General features: G+C 41.3%; 1 protein-coding gene across 1 annotated transcript in view; it reads left to right on the top strand.

Annotated features, from left to right (window-relative positions):
- Window positions 1-3438, top strand: part of LOC115232542 (AP-4 complex subunit beta-1) — a 5768-nt gene extending 2330 nt beyond the window's left edge. The window contains exon 2 of the mRNA XM_029802481.2: window positions 1907-3438. Coding sequence (XP_029658341.1) covers window positions 1907-3427 — 1521 coding nt within the window. The 3' untranslated portion in view covers window positions 3428-3438. The remainder of the gene's footprint in view (window positions 1-1906) is intronic.
- Window positions 3439-14302: the final 10864 nt, after the last annotated feature.

The raw sequence follows: 14302 nt of genomic DNA, 5'->3' as shown, positions 1-14302 counted from the left end.
TATTATACAAGACATTCGTCCCAGTTGTCATAGAGTGGGACTGAACCCAAATCCACATGGTTGAGGAGCAAGCTTCTTAACCCAAAACCATCATCATCATAAAAAGCATCCACTACACTCTTGGAGTGGTTGGCATTAGGAAGGGCATCCAGCTGTAGAAACTCTGCCAGATCAAATTGAAGCCTGGTGCAGCCTCCTGGCTTGCCAGTCCACAGTCAAACTGTCCAACCCATGCCAGCACGGAAAGCAGACGTTAAACAACGATGATGATGATGATAATGAAATTTCAGGCATAGAAGCAAGGTTGAGAATCGAAGTGCCTGAGAGTTAATCTAGCAAATGCCATAGTCTCCGTAAGTAGCTCAATGTGTGGAAAAGGCATCAGTAGCAACTCCATAAGATGTACCTGGAGTAAGTTATGTACCTGGTATAAGAGGTGCAGCAATATCAGAAGAAGGTCAACAGGGAAAATAGCTTTTGTGTGTGGAAGGTGCACAGGTAGAATAAACGCCAGAAATGTGTAGAAAATAGGCTCCATCAAATGCTAGGGGGAAAAACTAGAAGTAGTTGATAGCTTCCGTTACCTAGGTGACCAAGTCAGTAGCAGAGGTGAATGCTCTGAGAGTGTAGCTCCTAGAATAAGAATAGGCTGGGTGAAGTTCAGAGAGCTCCTACTTCTGCTGGCAACAAAGGGCTTCTCAGAGTGAAAGGCAGATTGTATGATGCCTGTGTGCAAACAGCCATGCTACACGACAGAGAAACATGGGCTGTGACTGCTGAGGATATGCATAAGCTTGCAAGGAATGAAGCTAGTATTCTTCCCTGGAGGTGCAATGTCAGTGTGCATGTACAACAGAGTGTAAGCGTCTTGAGAGAAAAGTTGGGCATAAGAGACATCAAATGTAGAGTGAAACAGAGACGACTGCACTGGTATGGCCGTGTGATGTGTATGGATGAGGACAGCTGTGTAAAGAAGTGCCGATCTCTAACTGTGGAGGGAACCTGTGGAAGAGGTAGACCCATTAAGACATGGGACGAGGTGGTGAATTATGATCTTGGGCCTCTTGGAGGCAATGACAGGTGACTGAGACCTTTGGCGATATGCCTCGCTTGAGAAAACCTGTCAAGCCAGGTGAGATCGTATCCAAGGCTGATGTTTCGTAACTGGCACCTGTGCCAGTGGCATGTGAAAAGCACCTCTTATACTCTTGGAATGGTTGGCACGAGGAAGGCCATCCAGCTGTAGAAACCATACCAAATCAGATTGAAACCTGGTGCAGCTCCACCACTCCCCACCCAGCTTACCAGTTTTCAGTCAAACCGGTCAACCCATGCCAGCATGGAGAACAGACGTTAAATGATGATGTGTGTGTGTAGGTATGTGCTGAGGCTCATTAACGTGGGCCTACAACATGGATTTCATTATATTTTTTACTTGTTTCAATCATTGGAGTTTTGCTGGGGCACCATCTTATAATAATGATAATACTTTTTTTTTTAAGACTGATAAGTATTCTATCAGTGTCTGTTTACTGAACTGTTAAGTTATGTAGACACAGACAAACCAACACTGGCTGTTAGAGAAGAAGGAATAAATACAAAGACACACACATGTGTAGAAACACACACATGCACTCACTCACACACACACACACACGCTGTGTTATGCAATGAGATTAAACATTAAAGCTGGGTTTATGAAGCAGCCACACATCTGTATCTGCACACACTTCCAAAATGTTTCATTTGATTATATCATCATCATCATCATCATTGTTGTTGAATGTCCGCTTTCCATGCTGGCATGGGTTAGACATTCTGTTAATGCCAGACACTTTGATAATATTTTCCAAAACAAATGAAACTAACCATATTTCTTTTTTTTTTTTCTTTTCCTTCCATTTAGGTGATGAATTTGATCAGCCGAGGAATCGATGTCACCAGCCTGTCACCTCATATTGCTAAACTTCTTGCCCATCATGACCCTCTGGTCAAAAAATTTGCTTGTGAATTTGTGTGTGTCCAAATTGAGAAGAGTTCCGACTTGGTGTTGTTGGTCATCAACTCGCTTCTTCGGGATTGTAAAGACAGCTCGCCAATGACCCGTGGTCTTTCACTTCGTACTCTCTGTTCATTACGACAGGAATCGGCAAGTGAACATATCTTGCAGGCCATACAGAATGGCCTCAACGACCACAGTTCCTATGTGCGGCGTATTGCTGCTCTGTCAAGTATCCGACTACATCACCTTAATCCAGAGTCTATCTTAGATACAGGGATTATCGATAAACTGTACAGTCTAATCCGAGATCCAGATCCAATTGTTGTTGTAAATTGTCTCATGGCATTGGAAGAAATTCTCAAAGACGAAGGTGGAGTCGTCATCAACCAAAAAATGTCGTATCACTTACTTATAACATTACCAAAATTTACCAATTGGGGTCGAACGTATGTTTTGTCCCTCCTGAAGAAATACGTGCCTAAAAGTGAAGACGAAGTGTTCAACATTCTTAATATATTGGACGACTATTTAAAGGAAACGACATATTCTGTGTTCATGAGTAGTTTGGAACTTTTCTTACATCTGATAACGGCAATGCCACACCTCAAGAATGAAGTCCTGAACCAATGCAAAGAAATGTTTGTCAGTGGCCTGAATTCAGGTAACATTGAACTCACGTATTCCATCATTCTCTTCATTGAAAACTTCTTGGACAGTTCCAAAAGTATATTTTCACAATATCACAAGGCTTTCTTCTGTCGTTTCAAGGAACCTCCTTATTTAAAAATGCGAAAAATTGAGATTCTGCCTTCATTGGTGACAAGTACAAATTTCCCTGAAATTCTTGATGAACTGCGAATGTATTGCTCCGAGGTTTCCTCCAACGTTTCCTTCTGTGCAATGAAAGCAATTGGTAAAATAGCCAAACAAGACTCGCTTTATTTTGAATACTGCATCAAGAAACTTGAAGAATTGCTGGAGATTCCTGAACAAAGTGTTCAAGCAAATGTCTTTCAAGTTCTTGAGTTGCTAGATTTGACGTCCTACGTCCACCTTGAAAACCTTATGAGATCAATTTGTTCAAGAGAGAACTTAAACCCAGCTAATGAGAATGGCTGTTGTGCAAACTTGTTTCTACTTGGAGAATACGGTTACATGTTAGAGTCTAGTCCTTACGCTATCCAAGAATTTATAGAGAATTACATCGAAGAATGTACGGACACTATGAAAGCTTACCTGCTGACTGCTGTAATGAAACTGTTCCTCACGCGCCCCGCTGAGTGCCAGCACATGCTTGGAGGATTGCTGGAGATTTGCTCCGTTTCAAGGAACAAAGATCTCAATAGCAAGGCTTTATATTATTATAATCTTCTGAAGCAAGGACCTGAAAATGCAAAGAGAATTGTTTTGAATAAAAAATCGTAATTAATGTTAAACTGTTATTATCATTGGTTTTAATATTGCTTTCCAGTTTTTGGCACAAGGCCAACAAGTTTGGGGGGGGGGACAGGTTGATTGCATTGATTTTAATATTGGCAGGTAACTGTGTGCACCCGATCCAATGAGCTGTTGGCAAACTCCTTACTGTGGATTCTGTTCACTGAGGTAATCAGTGGGAGTATTATAAAATGACAAGGGTGTTTTTAGAATGAAGCATTGTGTGGATTCTTCTGCGATTATAGCTTGTAGGGTGATGGTCTCCATCAAGCTGACAGAGAATATTTCTGGATGGTTACTCAGCCAAATCTCCTTCAGATTACACCCAAACATCTTTAAAAAAGTAAATCATTTGATTAATGTAGTCGTAGACTTAATTATAAACCTTTTATCATTCAGATTACTCAATCAAACACAATGCTTATTATTCAAATTGTCTTGAATTAATTATGATAACGATCTTGTGTCTTCAAGATTTTGATGATGGTGTGATTAATTCATTTTTAGAATGACATTGTATTGTAGGTGTGAGAGGCTGGATCTGACTGTGGCGAGTTTAAATGGTAAAGGGTTAAGGAGGAAATAGTGGGAGGAAATGAGTCAAAAGTGAAACTAGGTTTATTATGAGGAAGAAGAGGAAAATCCAGCGAAAATAGTTTCAATGATGATAGACTTTTGTTCTTGCTTACATTGTTGTTGCTGTTGTTATCCACTCATTTTGTCTCTATGACAGCAGTATAAACGTTCTCTTGTTTCAATAAATCAATTTTGGGAGACATAGTCAGGCATGGTTGTGTGGAAAGAAGCTTGCTTTCCAACCACATGGTCCAGGTTCAGTCCCGCTTATATATATATATTTTTTTTCTTTACTACCCACAAGGGCCAACCACAGAGAGGACAAACAAGGAAAGACAAACGGATTAAGTCGATTATATCAACCCCAGTGCGTAACTGGTACTTAATTTATCGACCCCGAAAGGATGAAAGGCAAAGGCGACCTCGGCGGAATTTGAACCCAGAACGTAACGGCAGACGAAATACAGCTACGCATTTCGCCCAGCATGCTAATGTTTCTGCCAGCTCGCCGCCTTAATCCTACTTATATATCTCAAGGCAATGCCCCAGCATGGCCACAGTCTAGTGTGTGCATATCTGTCTGTCTTTGTGTCTGTGTGTTGATCCCACTACCGCTTGAAGACTGGCGCTGGCGTGTTTACATCCACACAACGTAGCAGTCTGCCAAGAGAAACTGATACAATGAGGACCTGGTATAAGAACAGAGAAGATACTGGTGTTGAATTGTTCGACGAAAATTCTTCAATATGGTGCCCCAGCATGGCCACAGTCTGACGACAGAAGCAAGTGAAAGATTTCAAGAGACGCAAGAGAGAAAATTACCTTTTTGTATTCTTTTACTTGTTTCAGTCATTTGACTATGGCCATGCTGGAGCACCGCCTTTTAGTCGAGCAAATCGACCCCAGTACTTATTCTATCAGTCTCTTTTGCTGAACCGCTAAGAAGTTACGGGTACATAAACACACCAGCATCGGATGTCAAGCGATGTTGTGGGGACAAACACAGACACACAAACATATACATATATATATATAAAAAAAAAAAAAAAAAAAAGAAATCTACAGGTGTGTCTACGAGAGTTTGTGAATCAGCAATCGCATTCACAAGTGATGGTGTGAGTGATTCAGAAAACGATTATAATAATAATATTTTTTATTCTAAATGATCTCGGCATTCCTTTTACTTTACATAAAATATTCTTTACCTGTGCCGGTGGCACGTAAAAAGCACCAACCGATTGTGGCCGTTGCCAGCCTCCCCTGGCACCTGTGCTAGTGGCATGTAAAAAGCACCCACTACACTCACGGAGTGGTTGGCGTTAGGAAGGGCATCCAGCCGTAGAAACATTGCCAGATCAGACTGGGCCTGGTGCAGCCTCCTGGCTTCCCAGACCCCAGTTGAACCGTCCAACCCATGCTAGCATGGAAAGCAGACGCTAAACGAAGATGATGATGATGATGATATATATCACCCACAACCTGTGCTAGCACAGAAAACGGATGTTAAACGATGATGATATATATATATATATATATTATGTATATATGATGGGCTTCTTTCAGTTTCCGCCTGCCAAATCCACTCACAAGGCTTTGGTCGGCCTGAGGCAAGAATAAATGACACTTGCCCAAGGTGCCATGCAGTGGGACTGAACCCAGAACTATGTGGTTGGTAAGCAAGCTACTTAACACACAGCCACTCCTGCGCCTATATTTTCACATTTTTTTTTTATTCAGCCTATTCTTTAAGAAGCAGCTGCTTATTTTCTCAATCACTTTCTCCCACTGTGTGTGTGTGTGTGTGTGTGTGCTAGAATGACTCTGATGAAGAAAACTTACACACACACACACAGATATGCTATGAGTTTTCTGTTTACCAAATCTACTCATGAGGTTTCGGTTGACCCTAGGCTAACAGTAGCAGACACTTGCCCAGGATGCCATGCAGTAGGACTGAACCCAGGACCATGTGGTTAAGAAAGAAGCTTCATACCACACAACCACAAACACATACACACACACACACACACACACACACACTCCAGTTGGTGGTGGTGGGCATGTTAGACTACAAAAGCAGTAATTTTCTGAGAAACCTTACATAACACAGGAAATGCAATATGGAATCCATTAGAGCGTCTTGCATGTGGCTGTAAACATAATTAAGCATAATTAACATAATTACCATTTTCTAATGCTGCTGCCTCTTTCTGTCTCCAATTTAACATTTGTAAATTATTATAAAACAAGTCATTCAAAGTTCTGAAATGCAACACCAAACTGATGCCAATTAATCAATTATGACCAATTTATTTAACAAGTTATTATTTATTCATTACTTACTAGCAGTATCGCCCGGCGTTGCTCAGGTTTGTAAGGGAAATAACTATATAAGCATTTTTAGAGAGTTATAGCCAAAAAATAGCAAAAAAATGCATTAAAAATGGAAAAAAATGATGGTAAATTTTTTTTGAAATCGTAGACTCATTGTAGACGCGCGCTAATACCCAGAAGGGCTCGATATGAATCACGACTATAAGATACCCGGTTTTGGTTAAACTGCACTGCAAAATGTGGGAGTAGTTAGGAATCTAAATCGTAGGAGACAGACAGCACAACCTCTCTTTTATATATAAAGATTATTATTATTATTATTATTATTATTATTATTTTCATTATCATTATTAAATAATTAATATAGGAGAATTTGTTTTGGAGTTTGGGGGTTTGGGGGTGCACCTGAATTTGGAAAACGTATAGTTTTTTTTATTTATTCCCATGCATGCCAAAAACTATTTTCAGCAATTTTTTGTTTATCAATGGTAAAACCCCCTTGTTTTGGCATTCGTGTCGGTGACACATAAAAGCATCCACCGATTGTGGCCGTTTGCCAGCCTGCTCTGGCCCCTGTGCCAGTGGCATGTAAAAAGCACCCACTACACTCACGGAGTGGTTGGCATTAGGAAGGGCATCCAGCTGTAGAAACAACTGACAAGCAAATCTGTGGTATTGAGCAGAATATTTGCTGTAGCCCATCTTTTATACCAAGACAAAAGCAGAATATTTGCTGCATTATTATTATTATTATTATTATTATTTTCATTATCATTATTAAATAATTAATATAGGAGAATTTGTTTTGGAGTTTGGGGGTGCACCTGAATTTGGAAAACGTATAGTTTTTTTTATTTATTCACATGCATGCCAAAAACTATTTTCAGCAATTTTTTGTTTATCAATGGTAAAACCCCCTTGTTTTGGCATTCGTGTCGGTGACACATAAAAGCATCCACCGATTGTGGCCGTTTGCCAGCCTACTCTGGCCCCTGTGCCAGTGGCATGTAAAAAGCACCCACTACACTCATGGAGTGGTTGGCATTAGGAAGGGCATCCAGCTGTAGAAACAACTGACAAGCAAATCTGTGGTATTGAGCAGAATATTTGCTGTAGCCCATCTTTTATACCAAGACAAAAGCAGAATATTTGCTGCATTATTATTATTATTATCATCATCACCCTACAGATAAGGTTGCTTCCCTTGGTGAAGATGATTGGCCTGCAAGAGTCTTGTGCCACATAACCCAGCACACTCTTGGAGTGGTTGGCATTAGGAAGGGCATCCAGCCATAGAAACCATGCCAAATCAGACTGGAGCTGGGTGCAGCTCTCTGGCTTACCAGTCACCAGTCAAACTGTCCAACCCATGCCAGCATGGGTGATGGACGTTAAACGTCAATGATGGTGATATATAGAGAGAGTAAAGATTATTTGCCAACATAGAATTTTCAAAGTGACACATGGTCACTGATCTAATAAGTAGAAAATTAATTATTTCTAAATCTCTCAATGAGAGCCATTTAGTAACAGTACTCTAGAGTAAAGTTTATTCATCAACCTAATGTAGCAGTCCTGGTTAGGACGAATGTTACTGTTATTTAGCCCCAGGAATCATCGCCTCCAGCTAGCAATATGACACACAGTATCCTTATATTTTTGAATATTAGGGTTTAGCGTCCCCACTTAACACAAAGCGTACCATGGTTTTTTGGGTTATTTCCCCTCCATCAGCACAGAATAACTGCTTGGCCAGAACCATGGTACGCAGATATTGCTTTGTGCTGGGTGGGGACACTAAACTCCCTTGTTTGAAAATATAAGGATACAGTATCGTATAACCAGATGGAGACGATGTTTCTTGGAGCTAAATAACAGTAACATTCGTCCTAACCAAGACTTCCACATTATGTTCGCAAATAATCTTTACTCTAGAGTACTGTTGCTGAATGTTTCTCGTTGAGAGATTTAGAAATATTAATTTTTCTATATATGCAATAGGTGTAGGAGTGGCTGTGTGGTAAGTAGCTTGCTTACCAGCCACATGGTTCCAGGTTCAGTCCTACTGCGTGACACCTTGGGCAAGTGTCTTCTACAATAGCCGCGGGCCAACCAAAGCCTTGTGAATGGATTTGGTAGACGGAAACTTAAAGAAGACTATTGTATATATATATTATCATCGTTTAACGTCCGTTTTCCATGCTAGCATGGATTGGACGGTTTGACCGGGGTCTGGGAAGCCAGGAGGCTGCACCAGGCTCCAGTCTGATTTGGCAGTGTTTCTACAGCTGGGTGCCCTTCCTAACGCCAACCACTCTGTGAGATATATATATGTGTGTGTGTATGTATGTATGTGTATGTGTATATGTTTGTGTGTCTGTGTTTGTCCCCCCAACATCGCTTGACAACCGATGCTGGTGGTGTTTACATCCCCGTAACTTAGTGGTTCGGCAAAAGAGACCGATAGAATAAGTACGAGGCTTACAAAGAAATAAGTCCTGGGGTCGATTTACTCGACTAAAGGCGGTGCTCCAGCATGGCCGTAGTGAAACAAGTAAAAGAGTATATGTATATATATATATATATATATATCTAGAAGGTTGTTTATTATGGCTGGTCAGACAGTGACCATTGGTTTCACACTTATAAAGTGCTTAACTGCCCAGGTGACTGGTCAGACTCATTGGCCAGAAGCACCTCTTTTACTTGTTTCAGTCATTAGACAGCAGCCATGTTGGGGGAAGGTCTTGAAGAATTTATGGTCGAAGGAATCAATCCCAGCCCCTTTTTTTAAAGTCTGGTACTTGTTTTCTTGGTTTCTTTTGCTGAACCACAAGATATGAGGCTGTAAACAAACCAACATTGGTTGTCAGACAGTGGTGGGGCACAAACACACACACACATATATACACACACATATTTATACTACAAGGAGCTTCTTTCAGTTTCCTTCTACCAAATCCACTCACAAGGCTTTGGTTAGTTCAAGGCTATAGTAGAAGATACTTGCCCAAGGTGCCACACAGTGGGACTGAACCTTGAACCATGTGGTTGGGAAGCAGACTCCTTACCACACAGCCATGCCTTTGCCCATGTATAACAGATATTCCTTTGGGGAGAAGGGAAAGAAGAGAGGTTCGTAAAAATAACTCAGCCCCAAACATGTGTTGACATACATTCGCTTGTTGTTGTTATGTTTGTATGAATCTAACGTGAGAGAGAGGGAGTGGGGGGAAGGGATAAGAGAAAGGACGAGGGAGGGAAAGAGAGAGAGAGAGATTCATTCACACACTCTTGTATACACCCTTTTACACTGATTGCATACATTTATATGATGTCGCAGACACAGACATTAACATATGCTTCTTTGCATATTGAAACTATTAAAGACATAAATGCACACACACACACACATTCAGTCCTGTTAACAACTTCCTCTACACATTTATATGTGCGTGTGCATAAATATATGTACATATAAATCAAAATTGCTGACGTGGCCGATGAGAGTACGGCCTGATTGGCACTCGTGCCAGTGGAACGTCAAAAGCACATCCGAGAGTGATTGTTGCCAGGACCACAGATTCGCCCCCCGTGCTGGTGGCATGTAAAAAGCACCATTCGAACATGATCGTTGCCAGCATCGCCTTACTGCCACGTAAAAACAACATTCAAGTGCAGTCATTGCTTGTGCTGCAGGACTAGCTCCCATGCAGGTAGCACATAAAAAACACCTTTTGAGCATGATCATTGCCAGAACCACCTGAGTGGCCCTCATGCCGGTGGCTCATAAAAAGCACCCACTACACTCTCAAAGTGGTTGGCGTTAGGAAGGGCATCCAGCTGTAGAAACACTGCCAGATCAGACTGGAGCCTGGTGCAGCCTCCTGGCTCACCAGTCCTCAGCCAAACTGTCCAACCCATGCTAGCATGGAAAGCAGACATTAAATGCCAATGATGATGATATCTGCATGTGTATATGATCCACTTACTCTTTACTTGTTTTAGTCATTTGACTGCAGCCATGCTGGAGCACCGCCTTTAATCGAGCAACTCGACCCCAGGACTTATTCTTTTGTAAACCCAGTACTTATTCTATTGGTCTCTTTTGCCGAACCGCTAAGTAACGAGGACATAAGCACACCAGCATCGGTTGTCAAGCAATGCTAGGGGGACAAATACAGACACACAAACACACACATATATATATATATATATATATACGACAGGCTTCTTTCAGTTTCCGTCTACCAAATCCACTCACAAGGCTTTGGTTGGCCCGAGGCTATAGTAGAAGACACTTGCCCAAGGTGCCACGCAGTGGGACTGAACCCGGAACCATGTGGTTGGTAAGCAAGCTACTTACCACACAGCCACTCCTGCGGATTTAGATTCTTATTTACATGCATACAAGTGCATACGCATGCTTGTAGCACAGAAACACTATGCTGATGCACAATAACCAATGTTTATACACAAACACACACTTCAATAAACTAAACAGACTCTCAATTGACATTTCCCATTTACACACACACACACACTAACATATGTTCAAATTTTCATGCCACACACACTGAGGATTTTCACTCACTGCTTCTTCCATACATGGTTTCCTTCAGCTAACACACACACACATACATTTGAAGAACATTATATTTCAGCCGATTGGGCATAACCAAAAAAAGATAAGACACAGCTTTTGATTGGACATTTGAACCAACCAATCAGAAGCTGTTATTAAACAGACAAATTGAGTGTTGGGATGAAATAGTTTTCATGTGGTGGTTGGCTCATCTCTCATCACTCAATGATGAGGATTCTGTTGTTCAACTGAATTACCTGCTCCTGAAATATTATATAAGTGGCTCAGTACTCCACACACCTTTTGATCCCAACCTGGCTGAAACCGGCTCTGGCTCTGTAATACAAATGTCTTGTTTTCATAAGTTCTGAATTAAAATCTTCCACCAAACCTTAGTCACAATTTATGTTCCTAAACACTAACTGAATGTTAACTAAGTTATTTTACTAAATTCTTTGTTATATTTTAAAATGATTGAAAGAAACACAGAGCATCTCAGCAGAAATATGGTAACAAAAGGGTTAAAATATATAATAGAGAAACAATTCTTAACCCTTTCGTTACCAACCTGGCTGAAACCATCTCTGGCTCTGTAATACAAATGTCTTAATTTTTTAAAGTTTTGAATTAAAATCTTCCACCAAACCTTAGTCAAAATTTATGTCCCTAATACTAGCTTAATGATAACGAAGCTATTTTACTAAATTCTTTGTTATATTTAATGTAATCCTCAGAATTAGTGCAACAAAGAGGAATTCCAGTAATCCTTTGACTATTGTGGGTGTTATGTTCCAAAAACCCCTGTTGTAGGTGGAAATCTGCAACACAGAAATGGTACTTTATTCTTTTACTTGTTTCAATCATTTGACTGCGGCCATGCTATAGCACTGCCTTTAGTTGAGCAAATCGACCCCGGGACTTATTCTTTGTAAGCCCAGTACTTATTCTATCGGTCTCTTTTTGCCGAACCGCTAGGTGACAGGGACGTAAACACACCAGCATCAGTTGTCAAGCAATGCTAGGGGGACAAACACACAAACACACATACATATATATATATATATATACATATATACGACAGGCTTCTTTCAGTTTCCGTCTACCAAATCCACTCACAAGGCATTGGTTGGCCCGGGGCTATAGCAGAAGAAACTTGCCCAAGATGCCACGCAGTGGGACTGAACCCGGAACCATGTGGTTGGTTAGCAAGCTACTTACCACACAGCCACTCTTGCGCCTATATATTCATTTTATTATAAATGCAAAACAACACCATGGAGGAATCGACATAAGCTTAAATAATAAAACCCCGATATGGTGAGGGATTACTGTACAGGTACAATTCAGATGAAGGGCTTCTGTACAGTTTCCCATTTACCCAGTTTCACTCACAAGACATGGATCAATCCAAGGCTACAGAAAATTGCATTTGTTCAAAAGGTTATGCAGTGTGATTGAACCCAGGACTCTGTGATAGTGAAGCAAATTCCTTGACCATTTTGTCATTCTGCACCAAGAATTTTTATATAAAGTCTCTCTCAATACCATCTTCTCAACAGCAAATGGGGAATAATGTTTTACACGGCATGACATAAATAATAACCTTTACAAGGGAAAGATCGACAGTGACTTCGAAGTTTCTGCTTGTTGACCATCAAGAGACTCTGATTTACTTTGCTGTAAATCACTCCTGTACAGAGGCCCCACTACTGGATGTAGTTTGATGTCTGACCCAGGACACAATAAGACATTTTGTGTAAACCATTCTGATGGCAGAGCAACAGAAGATGAAGTGACTTGCTCAAGAATGCTATCCACTGCCCACTCAGGAAATTGAACCCACAATTTGGTGATTGTGAGCTCAACACCCAAACCACTACGCCACACACATTTACATACACACACACATGTATTAGTTAAAACAGTGGCTCTCAACCCATTTTTTTCCCCTATGGACCTTTTGATCCCTTTTTTGCTTGAGCGCACTCTCATAGCCATTCAGTGTTTAAAAAAAACCCTTCATCATCATCATTTAACGTCCATTTTCCATGCTGGCATGGGTTGGACGGTTTGACTGAGGACTGGCGAGCCAGGAGGTTGCACCAGGCTCCAATCTGATCTGGCAAGGTTTCTACAACTGGATGCCTTCCCTACGCCAACCACTCCAAGAGTGTAGTGGGTGCTTTTTACGTGGCATCAACCCATACCGAAATTGTCCTTATCATGTTCCACCAGCACAGGTGCCAGTCAAGTGGCCCTGGCATTGGCCATCACTATGATTTCACTTGACTCAACAGGTCTTCTCCTTATTCTATAAGACGTTGCTAGGAATTGTAAAAGCAGATGTGGTGTGCAAGAGAGATGACTGCGCTGGTATGGTCATGTGGAAAGAATGGATGAGGATAGCGGTGTGAAAAAGTGTCACATCCTAGCGGTTGAGGGAACCTGTGGAAGAGGTAAACCTAGGAAGACCTGGGATGAAGTGGTGAAGCACGACCTTTGAACATTAGGTCTCACTGAGGCAATAACTAGTGACTGAGACCTTTGGAAATATGCTGTGCTTGAGAAGACCCGGCAAGCCAAGTGAGACCATAACCTCGTGGCCAGTGCCAGGGGTGTAACCAGCCCACTTGTGCATACCTTTTCCTTCTTTGGACACTAAACTCTGCTTGTGAAGACCTGTTGAGGCAAGTGAAATCGAAATCAAATTCGATGACTGGCATCCGTACTAGTGGAGCACTAAGAGCACCATCCGAGTGTGATCGTTGCTAAAGCGGCTAACTGGTTTCCGTGCCAGTGGCACATAAAAAGCACCATTCAAGTGTGACCGTTACCAACGTCGCCTTACTGGCACTTGTGCCGGTGGCATGTGAAAAAACCATTCGAGCAAGGTCGTTGCCAGTGTCTCTAGACTGGCTCCTGTGCAGGTGGCACGTAAAAACACCATTTGAGCGTGGCTGTTGCTTGCACCACCTGACTGGCCCTCATGCCGGTGGCATGTAAAAGCAGCCACTACACTCTTGGAATAGTTGGCGTTAGGAAGGGCATCCAGCAGCAGAAACTCTGACAGATCAAGATTGGAGCCTGGTGCAGCCATCTGGTTCACCAGTCCTCAGTCACATCGTCCAACCCATGGAAAGCGTATGCTAAACAATGATGATGATGATGTATAAAAAAAATTGTTAAAATATTTTGTGTATCGTAGTTCAACCCCTAAGGGCCATATGGACTATGGTATAGTCAAGAAACCCTGGTTTAAAGTTATCACAACAAAACAAATATCAAACATAAATACACAGACAATTTTCTGCTGGAAATTTCAAATTGATCAATTTTTTTTTTATATTTATTTAATATTTTTTTTTTTA

Source organism: Octopus sinensis, linkage group LG2 (genome assembly GCF_006345805.1).
Source record: "Octopus sinensis linkage group LG2, ASM634580v1, whole genome shotgun sequence".
Taxonomy (NCBI): domain Eukaryota; kingdom Metazoa; phylum Mollusca; class Cephalopoda; order Octopoda; family Octopodidae; genus Octopus; species Octopus sinensis.
Note: the sequence above shows the minus strand (reverse complement) of the source record. Positions and strands in the feature narration are given on the sequence as shown.